General features: G+C 38.6%; 1 protein-coding gene across 1 annotated transcript in view; it reads left to right on the top strand.

Moving 5' to 3' along the window:
* The window catches only part of PTH2R (parathyroid hormone 2 receptor), a 79,985-nt gene that overhangs the window by 28,950 nt on the left and 26,696 nt on the right, over positions 1-24,339 (top strand). Inside the window, exons 4-8 of the mRNA XM_036253259.1 lie at positions 54-175; positions 5,857-5,954; positions 9,665-9,854; positions 11,404-11,557; positions 21,499-21,559. Coding sequence (XP_036109152.1) covers positions 98-175; positions 5,857-5,954; positions 9,665-9,854; positions 11,404-11,557; positions 21,499-21,559 — 581 coding nt within the window. The 5' untranslated portion in view covers positions 54-97. The remainder of the gene's footprint in view (positions 1-53; positions 176-5,856; positions 5,955-9,664; positions 9,855-11,403; positions 11,558-21,498; positions 21,560-24,339) is intronic.

Below are 24,339 nucleotides of genomic sequence, written 5' to 3' on the forward strand. Positions count from 1 at the left end.
AGTGGTCTCTGAAGGACCTGAGCACTGTCATCGTTCTCTTCATGTCTTCACAGGCGTGGCTTTCCGACACTGTAACCCCAATGGAACATGGGACTTTATGCACAGTTTAAATAAGACATGGGCTAATTATTCAGACTGCCTTCGCTTTCTTCAGCCAGATATCAGCATAGGAAAGGTAGTGGTCATTTTGTATTTGTGAGCCCCTAAGGGGGAACAGAATAATTATTTTTATGCAATTTTTGATTGTCAACCATTATATGTAAAAACCTTTTATTCTATAACACGAGGATCATAAAAGATAAAAGCAGGGCTGTAATCTTTTCAGATACTGAAGGAAACATCTAGGACCAGAAACATCCTGTTATCTTCTTTAGGTTAGAGCGACCTGGCTGAGATATATACGTATCTACTTACGAATACGTGTCTATGTGTATTGTTGCATTACGTTATGTTTCCATTCCATTGTATTATGTATCAAGATTTAAATAAGTAATCAGCAACATGCTTCATGATTGCTTTTGATTATCTGTAAATGGCTGCTTCTCATCTCACGCCATATTCCAGGAGGAGCTTTGTATTTTAGAGTTGTATTTTCCATCTCCTAAGACTTGCTGGTAGTTGATTTTATTAGTATGTGAAAAATTAGAGTTGTAGAATTAAAGAGAAGTTTGGGGCTCCCATACGTTTTAATTTTACACACATGAGTCAACTCAGAACCAGGGATTTGCTGGTCAAAGTGACACAGCTCACTGGTGGAGGGTCTAAAGCAGAGCCCTGAACTACAAATTCCTCATCAGTGTTGTTTCTAGGACAGTAATCATATGAAAACTTTGAAAACTTCTAGATAGCTACTCTTTAAAAAAGTTTTTTTTTTCCTTTATTGAGTTTTAGAGAGAGAAGATGTGAGAAAGAGATAGAAACATCCATAAGAGAGAACATCGACTGGCCGCCTCCTGCATGCCCCCAGTGGGGTTCGGGCCCACAACCTGGGCATGTGTCCTGACTGGGAATTGAACCGGTGACCTCTTAGTGCATAGGTCGATGCTCAACCACTGAGCCACACTGGCTGGACTAGATAGTTACTTTTAAGTTACACATGGTTCTTTAAAAGTCACACTGAAACTCCTACCACTCAGACCTCATGAGTAAAATGCATGATGATATGTATGCACATGACACAAGAGTGAGCTTGATGAGTTGGTGCATAAGTGATTTTTATGAGAACCCTGAGAATAGTCATTATACATAAATTCTCCCAACCTTAGACATTTTTCTTTATGCTTGATGATATTTTGAAGGTGAGGGAGAGGTGAGAAATGGTGAGTTGAAGTTTTCTCTGATTTTGCATGGTCAGAACTTCCTTCCTTTCTTTTTTTTTCTCCTCACCAGAGGACATTTTTGCATTTATCTGCAGATAAAACAGGAGGGAGAAAGGAAGGAAGAGAGAGAGAAAAACATTGATGTGAGAGAGACACATCAAGTGGTTGTCACCCACACGACCCCAACCGGGGCCGGGGATGAACTGCAACTGAGGTACGTGCCCTTAGTGGGAACTGAACAGGGGCTGTCTGGTTCAGGGGCCGATGCTCTAACCGCTGAGCCAAACTGGCCAGGGCAGAACTTCCTTTCTTAACTTTTTTCTTTTCTAACATAAATTATTACCACCTAAATGAGCTCTTTAGTAAGTTGCTGGAAGATCTTCAGTTCGTATTTCATTGTTGACAAACTTCTTAGATACAATTAGTCAATGTGAAGTTGCTATATCCTCTCCAATTGAACTAAAGCCAACAACAACTTCGTATAAAATGCTTCAAAATTATTTCAATTTCCTTGACACAAACATTCACAATATTTAGGGTACTCCGTGATGAATTTATCTATGCATTTAAGGATGACAAATGCAAATTTTTCACAGGTTTTAAATGGCCTTTCAATTAAATCATGGTTTTATTTTCACTGAACTATAATTTTATGACCATTTTTTGTGATTTTATGTATTCCAAGATTCAAAATAGTGAAGGATGGTAATATATCCAAGATATATACTATGTTATATAGAATGATTTAAAAGTTAATTGAAAAATTTAAAGAGTTTTTTTTTTTTAAATTCTCACCCAAGGATATTTTTCCATTTATTTTCAGACAGAGTGGGAGGGAGAGAGAGAGAGAGAAAGAGAGAGAAAAATATCGATGTGAGAGAGACACATCGATTGGTTGCCTCCTGCCTGACCCCAACCAGGGCCAGGAACAGAAAGGCAACCAAGGTACATGCCTTTGACTGGAATTGAACCGTGACTGTTTGGTCTGGGGGCCAACGTTCCAACAGCTGAACCAAACCGTCCAGGGCAGAAAAATTTAGAGTTTTGTTAGCATCCATAATTTTATCTCCTTAATTAAAAATATAAAGAGTGTTTCTATTGTTTACAACCCTTAAGCAATACTTTGAGATAACTTAAGAAAAATAAATATTCTCTAAAAAGAAAACTGAATATCTCCTGATGTTTTGATACACTGTAGGGAAAATGATATTACTTATGTATGTGATATTAATTATTAATGGTTTAAAGATAAGTTTTATATAAGACACATAAATTGAAGTGTTCATTTAGAACAAATGCAACATTTTTGCAGGAGAAATAAGACTAATATTTTAAAACATCTGTTATTTTGTTTCTTAAATAATTTCCATATCATTGGCTTGATAAAATGAAATAATTACTTTTAATAAAAGGAAGGAAAAAATCTCTTATGATACATCACAAGTTATTAAATTCTTTAGCGTATGATATCTAAAACACTAGCATACTGTATAAATTACCATATAGAATATCTAATGTCTAAAGGCTATATGCATTCCTCGAAAGGAATTTAGCAACATATATTAAAAAAACTTCCAAAGGTTATATCCTTTGATCTTATAATCTTACTTCTAAGATTCAAGCAGAAGGATTTGGATTGGGGGGAACTAAATGGAAAAAAATCATCATTGAAAGATTAATAATTATTGTGAAGAATTAACATTTCCAATGATGAACTAGTTAATAAGCTCAAATTTTTTGTAAAGAGTTTGTAGCCTTGGGAAATTCTTTTCTTATACATTTAATTGAAAAATGACATTAACAAAAGAAAAATATTATATAATAAATGTATATAAATTGGGGATTAAGGTGTTTAAAACAATAGGCAATTATGCATAGAAATAGGATGAAAAGAAATATGTGAAATACTAACAGTGTTTCTTTTTGGTTGATGGGAATTTGGGAGTTTTTTTCTCTTCTATTTTGTATTTATACATTATCTAAATATTTTATTTAAAAAGTTTTAGCATTTTATTAACAGAAAATAATATGTAGCCCTGGCTGGTGTGGCTCAGTTGGTTGAGTGTTTCCCATGCACCAAAAGGTCACAGGTTCAGTCACCGGTCAGGGCACTTGCCCAGGTTGTGGGCTCACCCCCTGGTCGGGGTGTGTGCGGGAGACAGCCGACTGATGTGTCTTTCTCACATCGTTGTTTCTCTTTCTCTCTCTCCCTCTGGAGGCAGCATGCCAAAGGCAGGGACAGTACAGCTGGGCTCAGAGAAATACCCCAAGGTATGCGTGTGCCCTCACAGAGTGAAAGGCAGCAGTTAGCTGAGTGTGGGGCAGGACAGAGGGGCTGAGAGGCATGTTTTGAGGCACATGGGACCCTCACTAAGGGCACATACAGGCCAGGGAAAGTCCGGGCATCCCCAAGATGCACAGATTTCATTGCTTGAAAGGCAGCAGCCTGGCAAATAGAGCTGAGAAAGACTGTTCCCAGGCACAGGGCCTCCGTCTAAAGCAAGGCAGTGGCTCCCTGCCGGCTGGGGCAGAGCATCAGGGTGGAGTGAAATCCAGGAGAAGCGGGACGCCCAGGGCGGAGCTGGAGAGCAAAGTGCAACCCTCAGCAACTTAAAAAGCTGATGGATGGTTCAAAAAGCAGAAAGAATTCTGTGGCTGGGAAAGTGTCAGAGGAACTAAAACCCATATTATAGTCATGAGAGGCTGCTGATGCTCAGATCCTGGGGTCTGTCTTGATTTTGCTCTCAAAACTGAAAACCAGGATAAAAGAATCATAACAAACAGAAGCTACAACAAAGCCCAGTTCCAGTTTAAGAACAGAGTAGTCCAGCCACCCCACCAAGAAGCCCGATACAGGAAGAGGTCTGTTCTTTTCAGAATATTATCTACTCGGTCCCTACTATTTTTTTTTCTTTATTAATTTTTTTCAATTTTTATTAATTTATTTTTGTTACAGATATTTCTCCTCTTTTCCCCTTAGATGCCCTCCTCCCCATCCCGCCCGCCACCTCCCAGCCTTGTTGTCTGTATCCATTGGTTATGCATAGATGCATGTAAGTTCTTTAGTTCATTGCATCCATCCCCCCCGCCCCCCCTCCTCTGAGGTTTGTCAGTCTGAACCCTACTCTTTTCTATGTCTCTGGGTCTATTTCGTTCCCTACTATTCTTTTACTTACAATGTCCATAATATCATAAAAAAATTACAAGAGAGGGGCCCAAAAATCTAGAGTAAAAATAAGAGCAGAAAGAAACAGATGATCCAGATGTTAGAATTTGCAGATGGAGAACTCAATAATAACTATTATCAATATGTTAGATGATTTAGTGAAAAAGGTACATAAAACAGATGGGAAAACTAGCAATAAAAAAGAACAAACTTGATACATGCAATAACTTAAATGGATCTTGAGATCATTATTCTGAGTGAAAAAAAGCCATTCTCAAAAGGTCACGTAGTGTATGTATGATTCCTCTTACAGAATGTCTATAAAATGACAAAATGATAGAGATGAAAAATAGGTTGATGGTCGCCAGGTGTCAGGGATGGTGGGGAGGAGGAGGGCAGGCGTGACTGTACAGGGACAGCATGAGGGAGATCTTTGTGGTGATGGACTAGTTCTCTGTCATGGCTGCAGTGATGGCTATAAACATTTACGCCTGTTCAAATGACGTAGAACTGTAAACACACGAATTGCACCAATGTCAAATTCTTGGTTTTGATATTTTAATATAATTATGTTAGATGTAACCACTGGAAGATATTGGGTGAAGGGTACTGCAGCCTTTCTTACTATTGTGTCCACTTCTTATGAAATTTATAATTATTTTAAAATAAAAAAATTAAAAAGGGATAAATCATTGATTCCTGCAATGTTACTGAGTATCAAAATAGTATGTTGACTAAAAGAGTATATACTATCTAATTCTAAGAACTCCAACAACAGTCAAGAAGTATATGAAATATGTGAACAGATAGAGCTAATTCGTGGAGACAGAAATTGGAACAGGAGTTAGCTGGGGGCAGGTAGTGGTTTTTTAACTTGCAAGGGTCACAACAAACTTGGTTTATCAAAACCCATCAAACTCATTTAGGATTTGTATATCAGTTCAAGTAAATTATAGCTAAAAAATGGTTAAAGAAAGCTAGAAATAATATTCTAAAAATGACACATTCTTTTTACCCATTTCCTCTTAAAATAATCTTCTAACATGTGTTTGGTTTACTCCATATATCATAGGTCAGATATACAATTCCAATTGGTTAAAATGAGCAGTAAAAATATATATATATGGTAAATATTGCAACATTTAATTTGACCTCACTTAGGCAATAAGAAGTGCCAATTATCATTCTCACATCTTTAACCCTGACTAGAATTTAGGAAATAAGAGGAAGACCAGAAGGATAATTTATGGTATTATATGAATGTGATAGCACATTGATTCTCTCAAAACTGGTAAAAGCATGATATTTTGGTTTATTTACATCGACTAATCTGTTCAAGACTGTTTTCTAATTAAACCCCTTCCCCTGCAGCAAGAATTCTTTGAACGCCTCTATGTCATGTACACTATTGGCTACTCCATCTCCTTTGGCTCCCTGGCCGTGGCTATTCTCATCATTGGTTATTTCAGGTGAGTGATTCCTTCCCCGTTAAAGATGCAGAGGTCTCACAACTTGTGTCCCCAAATATTTTTCCCAACACAAGTTTTTAAATTCAGCCTAGTGTTACTATATTACTTGACTCTGATAATTTATTTGTTTAATGAGAAAGTCAGGGTTTTGTTTGTTTAAAATTTAAAGTATCAAAGAAGTATGGTACCATTAAGCCAACAGATCTGCATTGCAGTGTTTTTGTTTGCAAAGTGATGCAGAATGGAGTGAATGAGTAGCATAAATTTTCATTCACGATGAAAAGACTTATGTCACTTTTCCCAAATGACTTTGGTGGCATTGGACAGAAATTCATTCTAAATTTTCCAAATTATCTGATGTCATATATCAAGAAATAGTTCTTACTGCATTTGCTGTGGTTTATTTTTTATCTACTTATTTGTCCAAATTAATTCAACTTAATCTAAATCAACACAAAATTTGACCAAGAAGGAGATAAAATAGTAGTCAGCACATATAGGCCATATTACTCATGATGCTTGCCACTGGCTTGTGATGCAGATAGCTGGGAAAACAATCAGTCTACAGTTTGATCCAGTTGGCGTGGAGTAATTTTGGAGGGTAGAGGAAGGAAATGAGGGAAGACCCCCAAATAAAGGAAAATCTCAAATCACACCTGAGTACAAATCAGATCTTACCCAAAGAGGAAATGGTTGGAGAGAGCTCCTAACCTAAGTTGAGATCAAGGAAAAGCATAGAATATTTGAGGTCAGAATTTTGGTACAGAATTTTAGAATTTTGATGCTCATTGAGACAGAGGTAAGCAGGGATGAGAAGGTATTGAGATCTATCGGCCTTAAGGAATTGAAGGGTACCTTCAGACCCATGAGGAGCCACTGAAGGATTTTAAGCAGATCGTGGCATGCGTTGTAAAGTGGGGTGTGAGCTGGTGGGAAGCCAGGTAGGAAGCCCATGTGGACGAGGCCGTCGATATAACCCCAGCCTAGAAGACAGTGGCCTGGTCTGGGGCAGTGGTGCTGTAGATTGGATAGAAATGGATGGTTTTGAGATACATTAATTATGGTAGTACAAGTTTATGACTTAGTGCTAAATTATGTGTGGGAAAAGGGACTGAGGGTAGATGACATATTTAGAAAACTAAAATAGAGAATTTAGAAAGCTAACAGAAACCACGAGTAGAAAAACTTTTATATTTCGTTTTCTATCATAATCTTCTCTCCTTTGAAACATCTCGTACCCATTTCCTGCTTTGTTATTTCCTTTGATTTATTGCTATCTAATGTACTACCTGATTTACTTATTTATCATTTTATTTTTTCTCTCCCTCTGTTTGCTCATTGCTGCATTTTCAGTAGCTACAATGTACTTGTTCTCAAATATTTGTTGAGTAAATAAGTAAATAGTTCCAATATTTCAATAACTTCTCCTAATACAGTTACCCATAACGCAGTGGTACAGTTTATATTTACAAAGCTTTTTCTTTATTGATTCACAAGTCCATTTATTCAACAAGCATTTTTCTCTACCATGTGATAGCCCCTTTTTGGTATCCATGGAGGCCAAGGAAAGATACGATGCAGGTCTGAGAAGTAGTATATACACCCTGGAGAGAAACTGACCCATTAAATGATTATCAAATAAAATATTGTTAGTACTGTGATACCGGTTTCCATAAAGGGCTTTGGGAATACCGAGGAAGCAGTCTGAAACTGACAAGATGAGAGAAACTTGCCAGAACATCTGACCTGTGAGCTGAAATGGAATGAGAAGGAATTCAGCACATTCTAAAGGGTGGAAACAGAATGTGCAAAAGTCAGAGGCACAGAGGAGCTGAGTCCACTCAGGAAACAGAAGTGTCCCATAGGAATGCAGCCTTTGGTGCATAGGGAGAAGTGGTCATATTGCAATGTTCAGGAAGAGACTAGATTTTGTGACTCTAGGCTTTGCAGGTCCTTGTCAAGGGCTTTCAGTTTGGCTTCTAAGAGTAAGTAACATGCCCGGCCGGTGTGGCTCAGTGGTTGAGCATCGACCCATGCACCAAGAGGTCGCCAGTTTGATTCCCTGTCAGGACACATGCCTGGGTTTTGGGCCTGATCCCCAGTGGGGGGCATGCAGGAGGCAGCCAATTGATGTTCTGTCTCTTCGATGTTTCTATCTCTCTCTCCCTCTCCCTTCCTCTCTCTCTAAATAAAATAAAATAAATTTAAAAGTAGGTAACAGGGAGCCAATGAAAGTTTTAAGTAGAAAGGTAACACAATCCCAGTTGTGAGATTATAAAGGGGTTCTCAAAATAGCCTTGTGAAATAGGCTTGGCAGATATTACCCCATTTTAGAGACCAAGAAAATAAAGCTTAGTGTCTAAGGCCACAGCTGATAAGTGGTCCAGCTGGAAACAGGACCTTCATTTCCTGACTCCTAGCCAGACGTCATTCCATTGCACCAAGCTTAGCTGTGCGTGTTCAGAATAGTAGAGAAGTATTTGTGAGAGACAAAATTTCAGGGGGATGCCAATGATTAATAATTCTTCAGTTTACATAATAGTTCATCACAGTATTTAACAGTAAATTCTTTCTATATAATTACTTTATATGTAATTGCATATTATACAGAAAAAGTTAAACAAAAAGTTCAGAAACTCTTCTGCTTCACAAAACAAAATACTCCTTTATTGGGATAGTAAGTGTTGTCTTGGAAAAATCAAAACCTGCTTAGTTACTGTGATGGCACCACTCACAGTAAATAGCTGCTATGTACACTTGATAAACTATCTGGCCAAACACTGCTCACCTGTGAAGACACTCCCAGTGAAGGGTGAATCTGAGAGGCCCTTCTGGGCACAATGGACATAAATACGTGTCCCTAACATACTAACACTGTAACACTTTCAGAATATCTAAATTTAGCTTATTCTTATTTGACTTTCCATCCTACATTATGAAATAGAAAAATAGATTCTTGGATTAAAAATGTTCTTATTCCCTTACATTTGGGTGCTTTGTCTTCTGGAAGAGGAGTCATATCAGTGTGTTTATTATACAGGAAAGTTGTGTTTTCTCACAATCAAGCAATGGAGAGGTGAGCCTTTTGGCCAGATTATACAACCCTTTTCCTAGAGGATTTCTTCATCAAACTTGAAGAAAAACTCTTTTTTTGGAGTTAGCTTTCTGTACTGGAAATTAGTGTTACTATGTCTAACATACGAAGTATGCTACTGATTGACTCTGTGATCCTTTTATCATTCCAATGCTCTTTATATTCAAATAAGCTGGTTTACCCTTTAAACTGCCTAGAAAATAAAATTGTATAATGTTATAATATCTTACTTTTTCACATAGAGAATGTATTTAAAATGTGAAAGTTCCAGTTTTAATAATGTTTCATCTTTGTTCAAGTGGTTCTCCACTAACCACTATTACTTTAATATACAGTGTAATATATATAGATATAATTTAGTATAATATTAACACTGCAAAATATGAATGAACATGATAGCAGATAAGGATAAATTTGAAATTAATTCCCTAAAAGTTACATTTTAGTTTTTGATCCCAATTGTTTCTATTGGGAATATATGATAATGAGTTTCTGTCTTTGTTCAGGTTTATTATATTTTCCTCTTTTTTGGGGAGGAGTTTGGGCTCACTTAGGTATTTTCTTTGCCCATTTCTATTTTTATCCAAATCTATAATTGATTATTTTCTCTCCATAGACGATTGCATTGCACTAGGAACTATATACACCTGCACTTATTTGTATCTTTCATGCTGAGAGCTGCAAGCATCTTTGTCAAGGACAGAGTGGTCCATGCTCACATAGGGGTAAAGGAGCTGCAGTCCCTGATGATGAAGGAGGACCTACAGAATTTCATAGATGTGCCTTATATGGATAAATTGCAATATGTAAGTGTTTTCACCATTTTCTCTCATTACTCATTGGTATAACATTACACATAAGTAAAATTCCACAGTCGACTAACTATATGTTAGTTGTTTTGGCTTATCTTATCTCTGGACTAACTGAAATAGATGACCAATTTGTATACCGATGCTTACTATTTCAATTCCGTTCTCAAATCTCATGCCTAATCACTCATTCAGGAATGTTCTGGAATGGAAATGTCAAACAGCGCATAATCAGAATGGCATCTGATGTACAGCCCATAGCAGCTGTCACCACTTGCGAAAGTAAAAAGCCCAAAACCAGAAGCTTGGGATTTAAAGGCCCATGACATCCAGCTCCTTTATTGTAGACTCACAGACTTGTTTCAAAATAAATTCTATCACACTTGATTCTGCTGTTAAATGTCCTGGTGTTATTTAGTAAATAGGATCATCCAATATTTCAGTTAACTGAATCTTTAAAGCAATATATCTGGAAATTAAGTATACTAGATTAATTGTCTCTTTGGTGCAAATTAATGCCCTATCTGTATCTTTGTCCTTTGCCTCGTAGCTTTGTATTCCATGCTGCTTCAGATTCCAGACTGGCTCTGTGACTCGTTTTACATAATAGAACTAAGTAGAAGTGATAGTGTGCCAGTTGAGGTCAGAACTGCATGCGTGAGCCTAGCCAACCAAGATCAGCTGAGCCTGGCCCGGATCAGCAGAATCACCTAACCAATTCACAGATGTATTACTAGTTTATTGTTTTAAATAATTAACTTTTGGGCATAAATAAAAGACCAGAATAAAATATATTTATGGTAGAATGATGGATAATATTTTCTTCTTTATGCTTTTCTGTACTTTTCTAATTTTCTCGAATGATCATGAATACTTTCTATAAACAGGAAAAATTAAGAAAAAGTGATTTTTTGGTAATTTCTAAAGGCAAAAATTTCACTTAAGAAATAGAATCAAACCTATAATCTTTTTTTTTTGGTACGTGCCCCTAGCAGGAACCGAACCTGGGACTCTCTGGTCCGCAGGCCAATGCTCCAACCGCTGAGCCAAACCGGCCAGGGCCAAACCTATAATCTTAAAAATGTTTTGGCAAACTAGCCTGGCTGGTTTGGCTCAGCAGTTAGAGCGTCAGCCTGTGGACTAGAGAGTCCCAGGTTTGGTTCCTGCTAAGGGCATGTATCTCAATTGCAGTTTGTCCTGGCCCCCATTGGGGTTGTGTGGGTGGTGACCACTTGATGTGTCTCTCTCACATCGATGATTCTCACTCTCTCTTCCTCCCTCTCTCCCTCCTGCTCAATCTGAAGATAAATGCAAAAACGTCCTCAGGTGAGGATTAAATAAATAAATAAATAAATAAATAAAATAAAATAAAAATGTTATGTCAAACTAATTTTGTCCTAGTCTTTTCAACAGCCTTGACCTTCCTATGTATAAGAGACATACATTATAAAAAGGAAAATGAAGACTTGCTTTTCAGTTGTCTAATGTTGGCACTCAGGACAATTAGGAGTTCTAATATGATGCAATTCTGGTTTATTTGTAACAGATTGGGTGCAAGATCGCTGTTGTGATGTTTATTTACTTCTTGGCGACAAACTACTATTGGATCTTGGTGGAAGGTCTCTACCTGCATAGTCTGATTTTTGTGGCTTTCTTTTCTGACACCAAATACCTGTGGGGCTTCACCTTGATAGGCTGGGGTAAGGAAATTGTCTCTTTTTCTTTTAAACTATATTATGGATTTTAGGGCTTTCTGTCATGCCTATAATTAACATTCTTTCAACCGTTTTTCTAAAATAATCCCTCCTCATTTTATCTTTATCCTTCCTTTTTTCTCTTTCATTGTTCACCAAGGAAAATTATAAGAGCAGATCTATAACCCTCGCAGTGGCTACAGTCCTTCACGGTTAACATACGGCCAGTGTTCTCAGGCCAGATTCTTTTTTTTGTTAATCCTCACCCGAGGATATTTTGTCATGGATTTTTAGATAGCATGGAAGGGAGGGAGGGAGATAGTGAGACAGAAACATTGGTGTGAGAGAGACACATCGATTGGTTGCCTCCCATATATCTCTGACTAGGGGCAGAGATCAAACTTGCAACTGAGGTGCATGCCCCTGACCAGGAATCAAACCCGTTACCCTTTGTTTGTGGGTCGATGCTCTAACCAATGAGCCAGACCAGCCAGGGCTAGGCCAGATTCTTTTTTATTTTTTTAATTTTTTTTTATTTTATGAAATTTTTTTTATTTTTTGTTACAGATATTTTACCTTTTTACCCCATTGACACCTCCCCCCCCCACCCTGTCCCCGTCTTAGTTGTCCATGTCCATTGGTCATGCATACATGCATATAAGTTCTGTAGTTTATCTCTTCCCACCCCCCCACCCCCCACCCCCTCTTCTGAGGGATGTCAGTCTGTGCCCTACTTCCATGTGTCTGGGTCTACTGTATTCCTCAGACTGTTATGTTCATTATATTCCGTATATAAGTGAGATCATGTGGTATTTGTCTTTTTCTGCTTTAGGTCAGATTCTTGAGAGGATTCTTTGGTGGAAACATAAGAGAACACGTTGTTAGTCACACACATTTAGAGCTGCTCTGTTCACATCTTATGTCAATGTCCTGATTTAGCAATAATTTCATCTTAAAATTTTTTATTTTTTTTATTTCTTAGCTATAATTGCTCATCATTGATTTATTTGTTCTTTTTCTTTTTCTTTCTTTTTTTTACTCTCACCTGAGGACATTTTTGCATTTATCATCAGATAGAGCGGGAAGAAGAGAGGGAGGAAGAGAGAGAGAAACATCGATGTGAGAGAGACACATCGACTGGCTGCCACCCACATGACCCCTGGTACGTGCCCCCAGCAGGAACCGAACCCAGGACTCGCCGGTCTGCGGGCCGATGCTCTAACCACTGAGCCAAACTGGCCAGGGCTCATCATTGATTTGTATGATGAAAATGCCAGAAAGGAATTTATAACATCATCTTGACTGCATGTAAAAATACAAATTATAAACCAATTATATAGATTTACTATGTATTTTGGATGGAAATAATTCAAATTACTTATGGGATAAGTAATTAAAGAAAAAGATATTCGGCTCACATTTCAAAAATGTCTTAGCCATACTAGAGGGATCACTGGACTAGGCACTAATGCAACATGATGTGGAGAAAAGGACGTTGTTTGTTAAAATGTAAGAGAAATTATAACTTATATGTGGTTAAGTTTCAGGATTAACAATTGCATATCACAATTACTATTTTAATATTTAAATTATGAGGCACTTAGCATAGGAAATAAATGAATTAAATGGCTCAAGATCAAATTTGAAGACCTCCCCACCCCCAAATCAGAATATTTCTGGGCCCATTTTGCCTTAAAATTGTTTGAAAATGTGAAGTGAGAAATATCGAATTCCTTGCTAGTTAATTAATAACCTTTAAGAAGACAAAGGGTCAACTTACTATAATACTTCACTTATTATGAAATAATGATTGTCATGAATAAAGTTTTATTTCAGAAGGCAGCTTGTCTGTTTTAAGGCTCTCCTGTATCTTTAACTAGCAGCTACTAAAAATAAAAAAACACATTGCATTTTTTAGGGTACTTTAAATTTATTTTTGACACTTTTGGTAATTTGACTTCAAGTCTAAATTAATTGTATCTGTGTACCAACATAATTACTAGATGTTGGTAAAAGTGTGAATAGAAAATTTCACAATAAAGGCAGACATTTGTCTGAGTTACGTTGCATTTTTTTTTTTTAATTTCTACAGCACTGGTCACACTTGTTATACATTCCTTTTTCTCTGTTTACTTGTTGGTTCGATAGCTAACTTCTCCGTCAGCTCTTACTTGGGCTGTAGCAGTCAACTCTGTCCCTCCTTATAGTAAGGAGTTTGTTTCACTGAAACCAGGAAACTAGTTTTCAAGTCTTGCAATGAAAGAGTTAAAAAAAGTCCAGTGAGCCCTGGCCGGTTTGGCTCAGCGGTTAGAGCATCGGCCTGCGGTCCAGAGAGACCTGGGTTCAGTTCCCGCTAAGGGCACGTACCTCGGTTGCAGTTTGTCCCCAGCCCTGGTTGGGTCGTGCGGGTGGCAGCCACTCAATGTGTCCCTTTCACATCGATGTTTCTCTCTCTCTCTCTCCCTCCCACTCTATCTGAACAAAAAATGGAAAAAAAAATGTCCTCGGGTGAGGATAAAAAAAAAAAAAAAAAGTCCAGTGAGCTTCTATGTAAGTATGAGTTTTTTTCTTTTTTTTCTTTTTTTACAACTTTTATTAATTTATCCACAAAAATGTTGACATAGGAATGATGACTGAAGTAGATAAGCATCATTCCTTGAAATCATTTTATCAAATGGTTTAAGAACACACTTTAAAGCAAGTAGGGTTTACATGAAAGCTCACTTTGAAAAAGCATTTTACATGCAATATTATGCTCACTCAATCACAATCTAAAATGCTAATAACCAATCTTTACAGAGTTGTGATTCTGGAGTTGGTCTATCTTCGGACTTCCTCTCTTTTTTTCTGTATTGATTTTAGAAAGAGAGGAAGTGAGAGGGAGAGAGAGATAGAAACATCAATGAGAGAGAACATTGATTGGCCGCCTCCTACATGTCCGCACTGGGGATCGGGCCCACAACCTGGGTATGTGCCCTGACTGGGAATCAAACCGGCGACCTTTTGGTGCATGGGTCAACGCTCAACCACTGAGCCACACCGGCCTGATGGACTTTCTCTCTTTTAAACTCTATTTTTTTTTTTTTAAGTAAATGCTGGAGTCTAAGGTATAATGAAAAGAATAGTAATATTCTTTGAAGAATATCTCTCTGCTACTCAAGCATAGCTACTATTTAATGAAGTAAGTATCTATTTGATTAATAGACTATTTTTCTCTCATCTCAACACTGAGAGTCTGATTTTAAAACATTTTTATTTCTTACTCATTTTTCCAAATTCCTATGAGAAAAATAATGATAAAAAACATTACAGCTGCTTTGCCATGATCATTTGCTAGAATAATTTAGAGTGAATTCAGTTTTATCCTTTCTTTCAATGGTATGATTTATTGGCTTCACTAGGGAAGAGAGCTTGTTTGGATTCCTTGGTTATTCATTTGGACCCAATCAGTATAACTTTCAACTCTCCCCTGCTGGGTTACATTATTTATACCAATTTTACTGATCTTTAACAATCAGTTGGAAGAGAACGAAATAACAATCTGAAGAGGAACAGATGTCACATCTGACCTTTAGTAAATCGAAGGCAAATATTTAAAATGTCTTTTTACATAGCTTTATCACAAAACAAGATATATAGAGGAATAAGGACAAATACTGGTGACGACTATGCTTCTTTTCTTTCAACCAACCTCATTCTTCATTTTCTCTATCTCTGCCTCGGTTTTCTCATAAATACGCTATTTTATTCTTAGATCCATTTTGTTCTTTCAATTACACATTTTTTAAAAAAATTCTCGCCCAAGGACATTTTTTGCATTTATCTTCAGATAGAGCAGGAGGTAGAGAGGGGGGAAGAGAGAGAGAGAAACATCAATGTGAGAGAGACACATTGACTGGTTGCCACCCACACAACCCCAACGAGGGCCAGGGACAAACTGCAACCAAGGTACATGCCCTTAGCAGGAACCGAACCTGGGACTCTCTGGTCTGCAGGCCGACACTCTAACAGCTGAGCCAAACCAGCCAGGGCTCAACTACACGTTTAAAAAATATAGTTAGTTCTATATCTAAAAGGCGTCAGTCTTATTTCTTTATTCTTATTGAATGTAATTTACCATTCTTAATTTTCAACTGTCAGATGAAATGTCAAAATGTGCATATTATCATATAAAAGCACCTTTTCTGGTTATAATAGCGTGTAGTCATGTCCCCTATTGCCAAGCTCTCATGCAGAATATTTTCATGTTTTGTATTCTCTGAAAATAATCAGAAGGTGCTACATTTCCAGTTTCATTATCTCTGTATAAAATGATCCTCAATCCAGTAAACATTGTCTGATCATCCATTTGGCAGCAAATTTCATTGAAATACGGAGGTTTGTGTAGAGTCCTCACACACAAGAAGCATGCAGTCTGACCCTTTAGGTTATTTTACTTTTTGTTTGTCTGTTCTGATGATATGTGTTGAATTCAAAATATTTAATTTATAAAATGTGTTTATATAACTATGAAATTCAGCACAACACCTTTGCACAATCAAAAATCTCCTTGTTTGCTGCAAACACAATATACAAATCTAGAAAAATATCTCTCCCTTTTCCTATGATTTTTAATGTCATTATTAATTCTACTGAAGGTTACCTTAAAGTTAAAATTATATTAACCATTAGAGTCAATGAAAGATCTATATTTTGGTTTTATTTTATGAAAGATAAGGAACTTGGTTTTCTCTGCTTATCACTTTCCCCACAATTTTAAGATATAGCTTGGGGTCTTACTCAATTATTTAAAATTACATGGATTATTACCTCTTTAAACGAAAATAAATTATAGTTAACTTTAGATTCAATTTGTAACAATTATGTAGATTTATCTCCATGGATTTACCTGGGTTCAAGATTCTACCTCCTCTCCACCAATTTGATTTTCTACAGTTTCTGCCCATGGGCAGTACTTAATTAAGTAAACATACTTTTCTTTCCATTGTAACTCTTCTATTTCAGACTGGTCCTTTTATTTATTTTTTTAAATCCTCACCTGAGGATATTTTTCCATTTTTCTTCAGATAGAGTGGGAGGCAGGGAGAGAGAGAGAAAGAGAAACATCAATGTGAGAGAAACAGATCAGTTGGTTGCATCCTGCACGACCCCAACCAGGTACTGCCCTTGACCAGAATCAAGCCCGTGACTCTTTGGTCCATGGACTGACGCTCTAACCACCGAACCAAACCAGCCAGGGCAGACTGGTTCTTTTTTATTAATGCCTTATTCTATTTTGTGGGTTATGAATTAGTTATATTTTTTTAAAGATTTCTTTTGTTTCCTGTAGTAATTCTATCACAGGAGGAGGTAGCTTTTCTACAGTTTCATAAATAGACACTCTTCTTTGTAACAATGAAAGACTTCCAAAGGCTCTGCAATTTTCCTGACAGAGAGATGCATTTATTCAGTATTGGCTTAGAGTCCAAGAGAACAGCTGTGCCAAAATTATATGGAGGGACTTTTAGTTTCCTTAAAGGATGCATCAGCAGGCGATGGGTTCAGCATCCCGATGGGCATGGTGAGGCAACCGGGGGCACCGCCTGGAGCTCCATGTCTGTGTAGCTCCTGGCAGTCAGTGTAGCCGGATTCCCAGGGGCTTCAGGGTTTTTGGTTTCTAAGACGCCGTACATCTGTAGCAAATCTAGGAATCCCCCTGTCATGACGGGTCACTACCTTTAGGACTAACTGTACACTTTCTATGATCAGTCTATGATTTACAGGACTCTGATAGCACACGATTAGGGTAAGGCCGAGGTAGGGCGCTGTGAAGACTCCGAAGTGTCCAAACCAAGATGACACTACGGAGACCAAGACAGAGACCCTATTCCTCCTCTTTGGCTTCACAGCATCTCTTTTTTTTTTTAAATCCTCATCCGAGGACATTTTTCCATTTTTTGTACAGACAGAGTGGGAGGGAGAGAGAGGAAAAGAGAGAGGGAAACATTGATGTGAAAGGGACACATCAAGTGGCTGCCACCCGCACGACCAACCAGGGCCGGGGACAAACTGCAACCGGCATCTCTTTTTTTTTTTTTTTCCATTTTTTAGTTTTTTTAAAATCTTTTTTAAAAATTTTACTTTTGTTACAGATGTTTCTCCTTTTTTACCCCATTGACACCCTCCTTCCCATCCCCGCCGCCCAGTTCCCCGCTTTGTTGTCCATGTCCATTGGTTATGCGTACATGCATATAAGTTCTGTGGTTTATCTCTTCCCACCCCCACCACCCCGTCTTCTGAGGGTTGTCAGTCTGTACCCTACTTCCATGTTTCTGGGTCTACCCTAGTCCTCAGACTGTTCATTATATTCCATATATAAGTGAGACCATGTGGTATTTGTCTTTTTCTGCTTGCTTGTAAAGGATAAGAGATCTTTCTTTCTTACAGCTGCATAGTACTCCATTGTGTATATGTGCCACAGCTTTTTTATCCATTCGTCTACTGATGGACACTTGGGCTGTTTCCAGATCTTAGTTATTGTAAATAGTGCTGCTACAAACATGGGGGTACATATATTCTTTGCAATTGGTGTTTCAGGCTTCTTAGGGTATATTCCTAGAAGCGGGATCACTGGGTCAAATGGAAGTTCAATTTTTAATTTTTTGAGGTAACACCATATTGTTTTCCATAGTGGCTGCACCAGTCTGCATTCCCACCAGCAGTGCACTGGAGTCCCCCTTTCTCCACACCCTTGCCAACACTTGTTTAATGATTTGTTGATGCATTTTTAGTTTTTTGAGGAAACACCATATTGTTTTCCATAGTGGCTGCACCAGTCTGCATTCCCACCAGCAGTGTGCTAGGGTTCCCTTTTCTCCACATCCTTGCTAGCACTTGTTGTTTGATGATTTGTTGATGGCGGCCATTATAGCAGGTGTAAGGTGATATCTCATAGTCTTTTTAATTTGCATCTCTCTGATGATTAGAGATGTTGAGCATTTTTTCATATGAGCATCTCTGTTTTAATGCAGTGGGCTGCTGAATGTGTTTTTATTTGAAAAAAGGGTTTAATCACTATAACATTTTGACCATTAGTCTAAACCTTCATTAAAAAAAAAGTATCTTTATTATTGAAAGTATTGACAGATGTCCCCTCTTCTTCCCCCATTGACCCCCTCCGCCCTGCTCCTGCCTCCCCTGGGCATTCATTGAACTATTGTCTGTGTCCACGGGTTAGGCATATATGCATATAAATTCTTTGGTTAATTTCTTCCCACCACCCCTCCCCCTTGCCTCTGAGATTTTTCAGTCTGTTCCATGCTTCCATGACTCTGGATCTATTTTGTTCATCAGTTTATTTTGTTCATTAGATTCCACATATAAGTGAGATCATGTGATACTTGTCTTTCTCTGACTGGCTTATTTTGCTTAGCATAATACACTCCAAGTCCTTTCATGTTGTCTCAAAGGGTAAGAGATCCTTCTTTTTCACAGCTGCATAGTATTCCATTGTGTAAATGTACCACTGGAGAATACTAATGGAGTCATGCCATAACCCAAGTCCACTTATTCTTAGACCAGAGATTGCTTCCCTCCCAAAGTCACTTATTTATACTGACATATTTTATGTCAGCTCCCATAGTGAATGTGTATATTGAGTAACATTCAAATTTCCATTAAATTGACTTAACATTTAAATTTAAAATAACATCTGAATTTCAAACATTTTTTTCTGTGTTTATGTGTTCTCCATTATGTAATATTGTGATACTAAGATTGGTGATCAAAAGAATCTTACAGAACCCCAAAGTGGTTTCTGTTCATCATTCCTTCGTGGTTGTTTCTACACTGGTCTTATGAATGAGGGTCTCCCAAGAGAATGAGAAAAGCAATTTTTATTAAGAAATGGTGCTTATTATATTTGTTATAATTATCATCCAAAACATAGTTCTAACTCAAGTGCCATTAATTAATGCACATAGCACATCATTCAGGAAATTGCCTAATCAGGAGATTGTAAAGGAAGCAGAAGATAAAAACCTGCAAATGAAAAAATGTGGAAACTTTGCTCAAAGGAAGACAGCCACTTTTTAAAGATAGCCAAGGCAGCAGAATAGCACGGGCATGGTGTCGGGCCTTTCTGAACCATCCTGCAGAAGAAGCTGTGCTTTCTCCATCACATGGTGTCATTCTTGTTTGTCTTCATAGTGCTATTGATAAACAAAGTTGTGTTAGGAATTTTGCCTCCCACAGCATAATATAAGTTTCAGGAAAACAGGGATGTTGTTGATCTGTTCATTGTTTTATCTTCAGAGACTAGAACAATCCTTGACACATAAATAGGCACTTAATAAATGCTTACTAGATGTGTGGTTAGACAGGTGGATGGATGGATTGATGGCTAGATAGATTGGAAGGTAGATATATAGATACAGACAGATAGGATGTGTGAGCTGAACCTAAGAATTAACTAATCTATTTTGACAAAAACAAATTTCTGGAAGATAGAATTCAAGCCATTTTTTAAAAAAAATAGGAGTTACATACAACCAATAAATAAAATTGAAATGTAGAATTATGAAATTAAATAATCTCACAGGCATGTTGAGGTTAAATTCAATTAGGTGATTGCGGAGGAGACTTTTGTAGGGTATAGTGTCTTATTTTCATGAAAGTTTTTTCATCTGAATCTATTTCTTTGTTCACTTTTTTTGCTAAGAAGGAATATCTGAAAAATTACAAATGTTTTTAAAAAGTAAAGAATTTAATATTGTGTTTAATAAAAAATGTTCTAAGTTAGATTAAAACTTTTTTGCTCCCTTTGTAAGGTGCTTGCAATTTTCTGTAGTGTTTTCATTATAGTCTTTCTCTCTCTTTTCTTTAAACCTCCTTTATAGAGACCACATAATATTATTCCCTAAATCCTTTGGTCCCCCATTACAATGTTCCACAAAAGTTATGGTTTGTATTTTCTTTTTGTGATGTCAGAGTCTAATAACTGTAGCACGAACTGAACAGTCAGCTTTCTTGGGGGCAAAGGACTTGTGGGAACTCAGGATAGTAGATTTGATATCGCAAGCTCACAAGGTGTTTATCTTTCATGACGGACAAACTCATCCTCCTAGCATAGCGACCACCCTTTGCTAGGTTTCCTTTTTTTTTTTTTCCATCCTCACCTGAGGACATTTCTCCATTTTTTGTTCAGATAGAGCGGGAAGGAGAGAGAGAGAGAGAAACATCGACGTGAAAGAGACACATCGAGTAGCCGGCTGCCACCTGCACGACCCAACCAGGGCCAGGGACAAACTGCAACCGAGGTACATGCCCTTAGCAGGAACCGAACCTGGGTCTCTCTGGCCCACAGGTAGACGCTCTAACTGCTGAGCCAAACCGGCCAGGGCCTCTTTGCTAGGTTTTCAATGTGTGCAAATGCTCCTGCCCTGAGCCAACATGAACCACGAAAAGAGGCTAGACTGAGCAAAACGTCCTGATTTCGTAACTCGCAGAAGGGCCTCTCTGTGGCTTCCACTTTTAGAATGAAAACTTTTACGTTGTTTGAAACAACAGCCTCCTTGCGGCTCCTCACGAGCCCTTCTTGTTTCACTCGAAAGCACGTGGCTGCCAGTGAGTGTGGCAAGAGACACACGTGCGCGTACCCGCCGCCGCCTGCTTCTGGCCTGGGAGCTTCGGTCCACCCGGGATAGCCTGACCCTGCATCTCTCGAATGGAAACAGGGCCAACCTTCATCTTCAGACTTTTGGGACCAAACAACACCCCTGTATTGGCTCACTTCTCAAATGGACAAGATGAAAATGAGAACTTTTCTAGTTCACATAGTAACATTTTTCATGTCTGTTTTTCCTCTCTCAACTTTTAATAGTATATATTTTTTGTGTGATGAAATAAGGAAAAAAAAAAACCCTTCATCTGAAAAAGTACATGCTCTCTGCCTCCTTTTCTGATTGCAGGGTTCCCTGCAGTATTTGTTGCAGCCTGGGCGGTGGCACGGGCCACGCTGGCGGACGCGAGGTGAGTGGCAGGACGGGTAAAGGCAGGAGGGCATTCAGCTGCCTGCGGTGTGCTCTCATGGTCAGACTTACTGCTGTGGGCAGAACTGTGTCTCCCCAGAATTATCTGTGGTAGCCCCAACCGCCATTGTGACTGTATTTGGAGATGGGGTCCACAGGGAAGTAATTCAGGCTGAATGAGTCGTAAGGACGGGGCTCTGATATGATAGGATTAATGTCCTTATCAGAGTTCCTGTCTCTCCATGTGCAGACAAAGTAGAGTCCTCATGGGCACACAGCAAGCCACAGGAAGAGAGGTCTCACCAGAAATGGGCCTTGCTGGCACCTGGATCTCGGACTTCCAGCCTTTAGAAGGGGAGGAGATAAATTCTATTGTTGAAGTCACCCAGTGTGTGATCTATTGTAATGGCAGCCCGAGCAGACTCATACACTCCATTACGTGAGAAGGTGGTTTCAAGAGAAACAGCTTTGAGTCAACCCAGCTGCAGTCATGTTGATCAATGTTTCATGTGAACAGAGTGCAATTTAATGCCCACTGATGGTGTACATTTCATGGCAGGACATTTTGTTAGCTCCTGGGATCCTCTTTTTTTTTTTTTTATATCCTCACCCGAGGTCACTTTTGCATCTATCTTCAGATAGAGCAGGAGGGAGAGAGGGAGGAAGAGAGAGAGAGAGAGAAACATTGATGTAAGAGAGACACATTGACTGGTTGCCACCCACACGACCCCAACTGGAGCTGGGGACAAACTGCAACCGAGGTACGTGTCCTTAGTGGGAACCGAACCCAGGACTCTCCAGTCTGTGGGCGGATGCTCTAACCGCTGAGCCAAATTGGCTGGGGTGGGATCCTCTTTTTAGTTTGAGCCAACATGTTTGTTTTGAGTTACTAGGTATTTTCTTCAGAAGTCATTTGTCTGCTATGCAGTGAAAAAAAAAAAAGCCACATTATGTGAGCATGTGAACAGGAGAAAGAACCTGCCGCTGTTTCCGAAAATCCGAACTCTGTAGATCACTGTCTTCGGGCTCAGCCCTCCCACTACTTGCTCCCAAGCTCCCCACTCATCAGCCTCCCTCAGTTCTAGATCGTACTGTACTGTCTTTGCATTTTTACTCACCTCTCTCTCTTCCTGATGTTTGGATTTGTTAGCAATGGAGGGTTAATGTTATCTACACTGTTGTTGTGGGTGTAAGATATGTCCAAACCTGTAGAAAATTTTTAGAAGCGTTTATATGTGCCAAACTGACAATATAAGTTGGGGATCAACCTCTCAAAGGCTCTGGAGAATAACAGTTTTGCAGCCTCTTTTGTACATTTGAAATTAAGTGTGGGACCTGAGGAAGGCTGGAGAAAGCAAGGTGAGGATTTGCTTACAGAACAGATAGTGAGATTATGTGCTCTCCTGAGGGGTCATACCCCTTTCCAGGGGTATCCCTCTGTTTTTTTGCTTTTTTATTCTTTGTTTTGAAAGTGTGTTTATTACAGCCGGGGACAGTGAAACAAGGAAGGAGTTAGGCTAGAAGAAGCAATGGGAGAACCTAGGCAGGGCTGCTTGGCTCTAGAAACGTTACAGCAGCGGTTTCCAACCAGTGTGCTGCGAGAATGTTTAAAACATGCAGGACCTGGCTATTTAGTCAGGGCTGCTGACCTCTTCTCCCTTAGATTGCCAGGTAAAAAGATGACAACAGCCAACGCAACAATAGCCGTCCAGTGTGAATGACTCAAAATGATATATTTTTTGTCAAATTGGCAAAAATAGAATATCTTTTTGGTGTGCTGAGAATATGAATAATTAGTTTATGTATGCCATGAGATGCAAAGGGTTGAAAATCACTGTGCCGGAACACATCAGGACAGAAATGAGCCCAGGTAGAGTTGCGTTGGCTCATTGGAGTTAGAGAAAAGGGGCCTTGGAGCCAGGCTCTGGGGGTTAGCCTGGGACAGACTGCCACTGCCATTGCTCTCCTGGTTGCAAGTCTCATGGGGACCTTAGAGTTTAGGGGATGCATGCCTGAGGGGGAGCAGGGGAGGGGAAGGCTGGGTGTACTCCTGGGAGGGAGAGCGCCACTTCTGGTATTTTGAAGGTGTGTCAACCTAGACAAATAAGAACAATGGACAGGGCTGGCTTAAAACCTTCCACTACAGAGGTTGTATGCCTAAGGCATGACTGCCCACCATGACCTACCCAGTTAGGAATTTATGATCGGACTCTGCTGTGAGATTACTTCCCACAGAACCCCTAATTCTTCTTCCACATTGTCATTATGCTATAGTCACACAGTGATATTCACAATCTCAGAAACACCTTGCAGCATCCGCTATTCTATTTCTTGGAGGAGGGAGAGGGTTGAATGAGTAAAGAGGTACTAAATAATGCTAATTAATTTGACAGAGATGTGTAACTGTATAACTTAGATTTGGGATTTTAGAGAAGGTGAGACTGAAGGCACTTTTTTGATTCAAACTTCTCATTTGAGAGATGAATAAAATGAGTCCCAGAGATATCAGGTTACTTCTCCAAAGCCTACAACCTTGAATCGGAGCAATTCTGACTCATTTATCCATTCATCAGATATTCCAGGCCTTGCGGATGGAAAGAAGGCAAATATATGCAAAGTACGTTTGGTATTGAATTAGATAATTAGTTCTTTTAGTAATCATGCATTCTTTCTTAAAAATCATAAACTACGTTATAAAGCATTGATAATCATATCTTTTACAGGTTTATTATTTTTGAGACAAAGAATCCATTAATAATATTTTATAAATAATATTTTGAA

This window comes from Molossus molossus, unplaced genomic scaffold (assembly GCF_014108415.1).
Source record: "Molossus molossus isolate mMolMol1 unplaced genomic scaffold, mMolMol1.p scaffold_m16_p_11, whole genome shotgun sequence".
NCBI classification, from domain to species: Eukaryota; Metazoa; Chordata; class Mammalia; order Chiroptera; family Molossidae; genus Molossus; species Molossus molossus.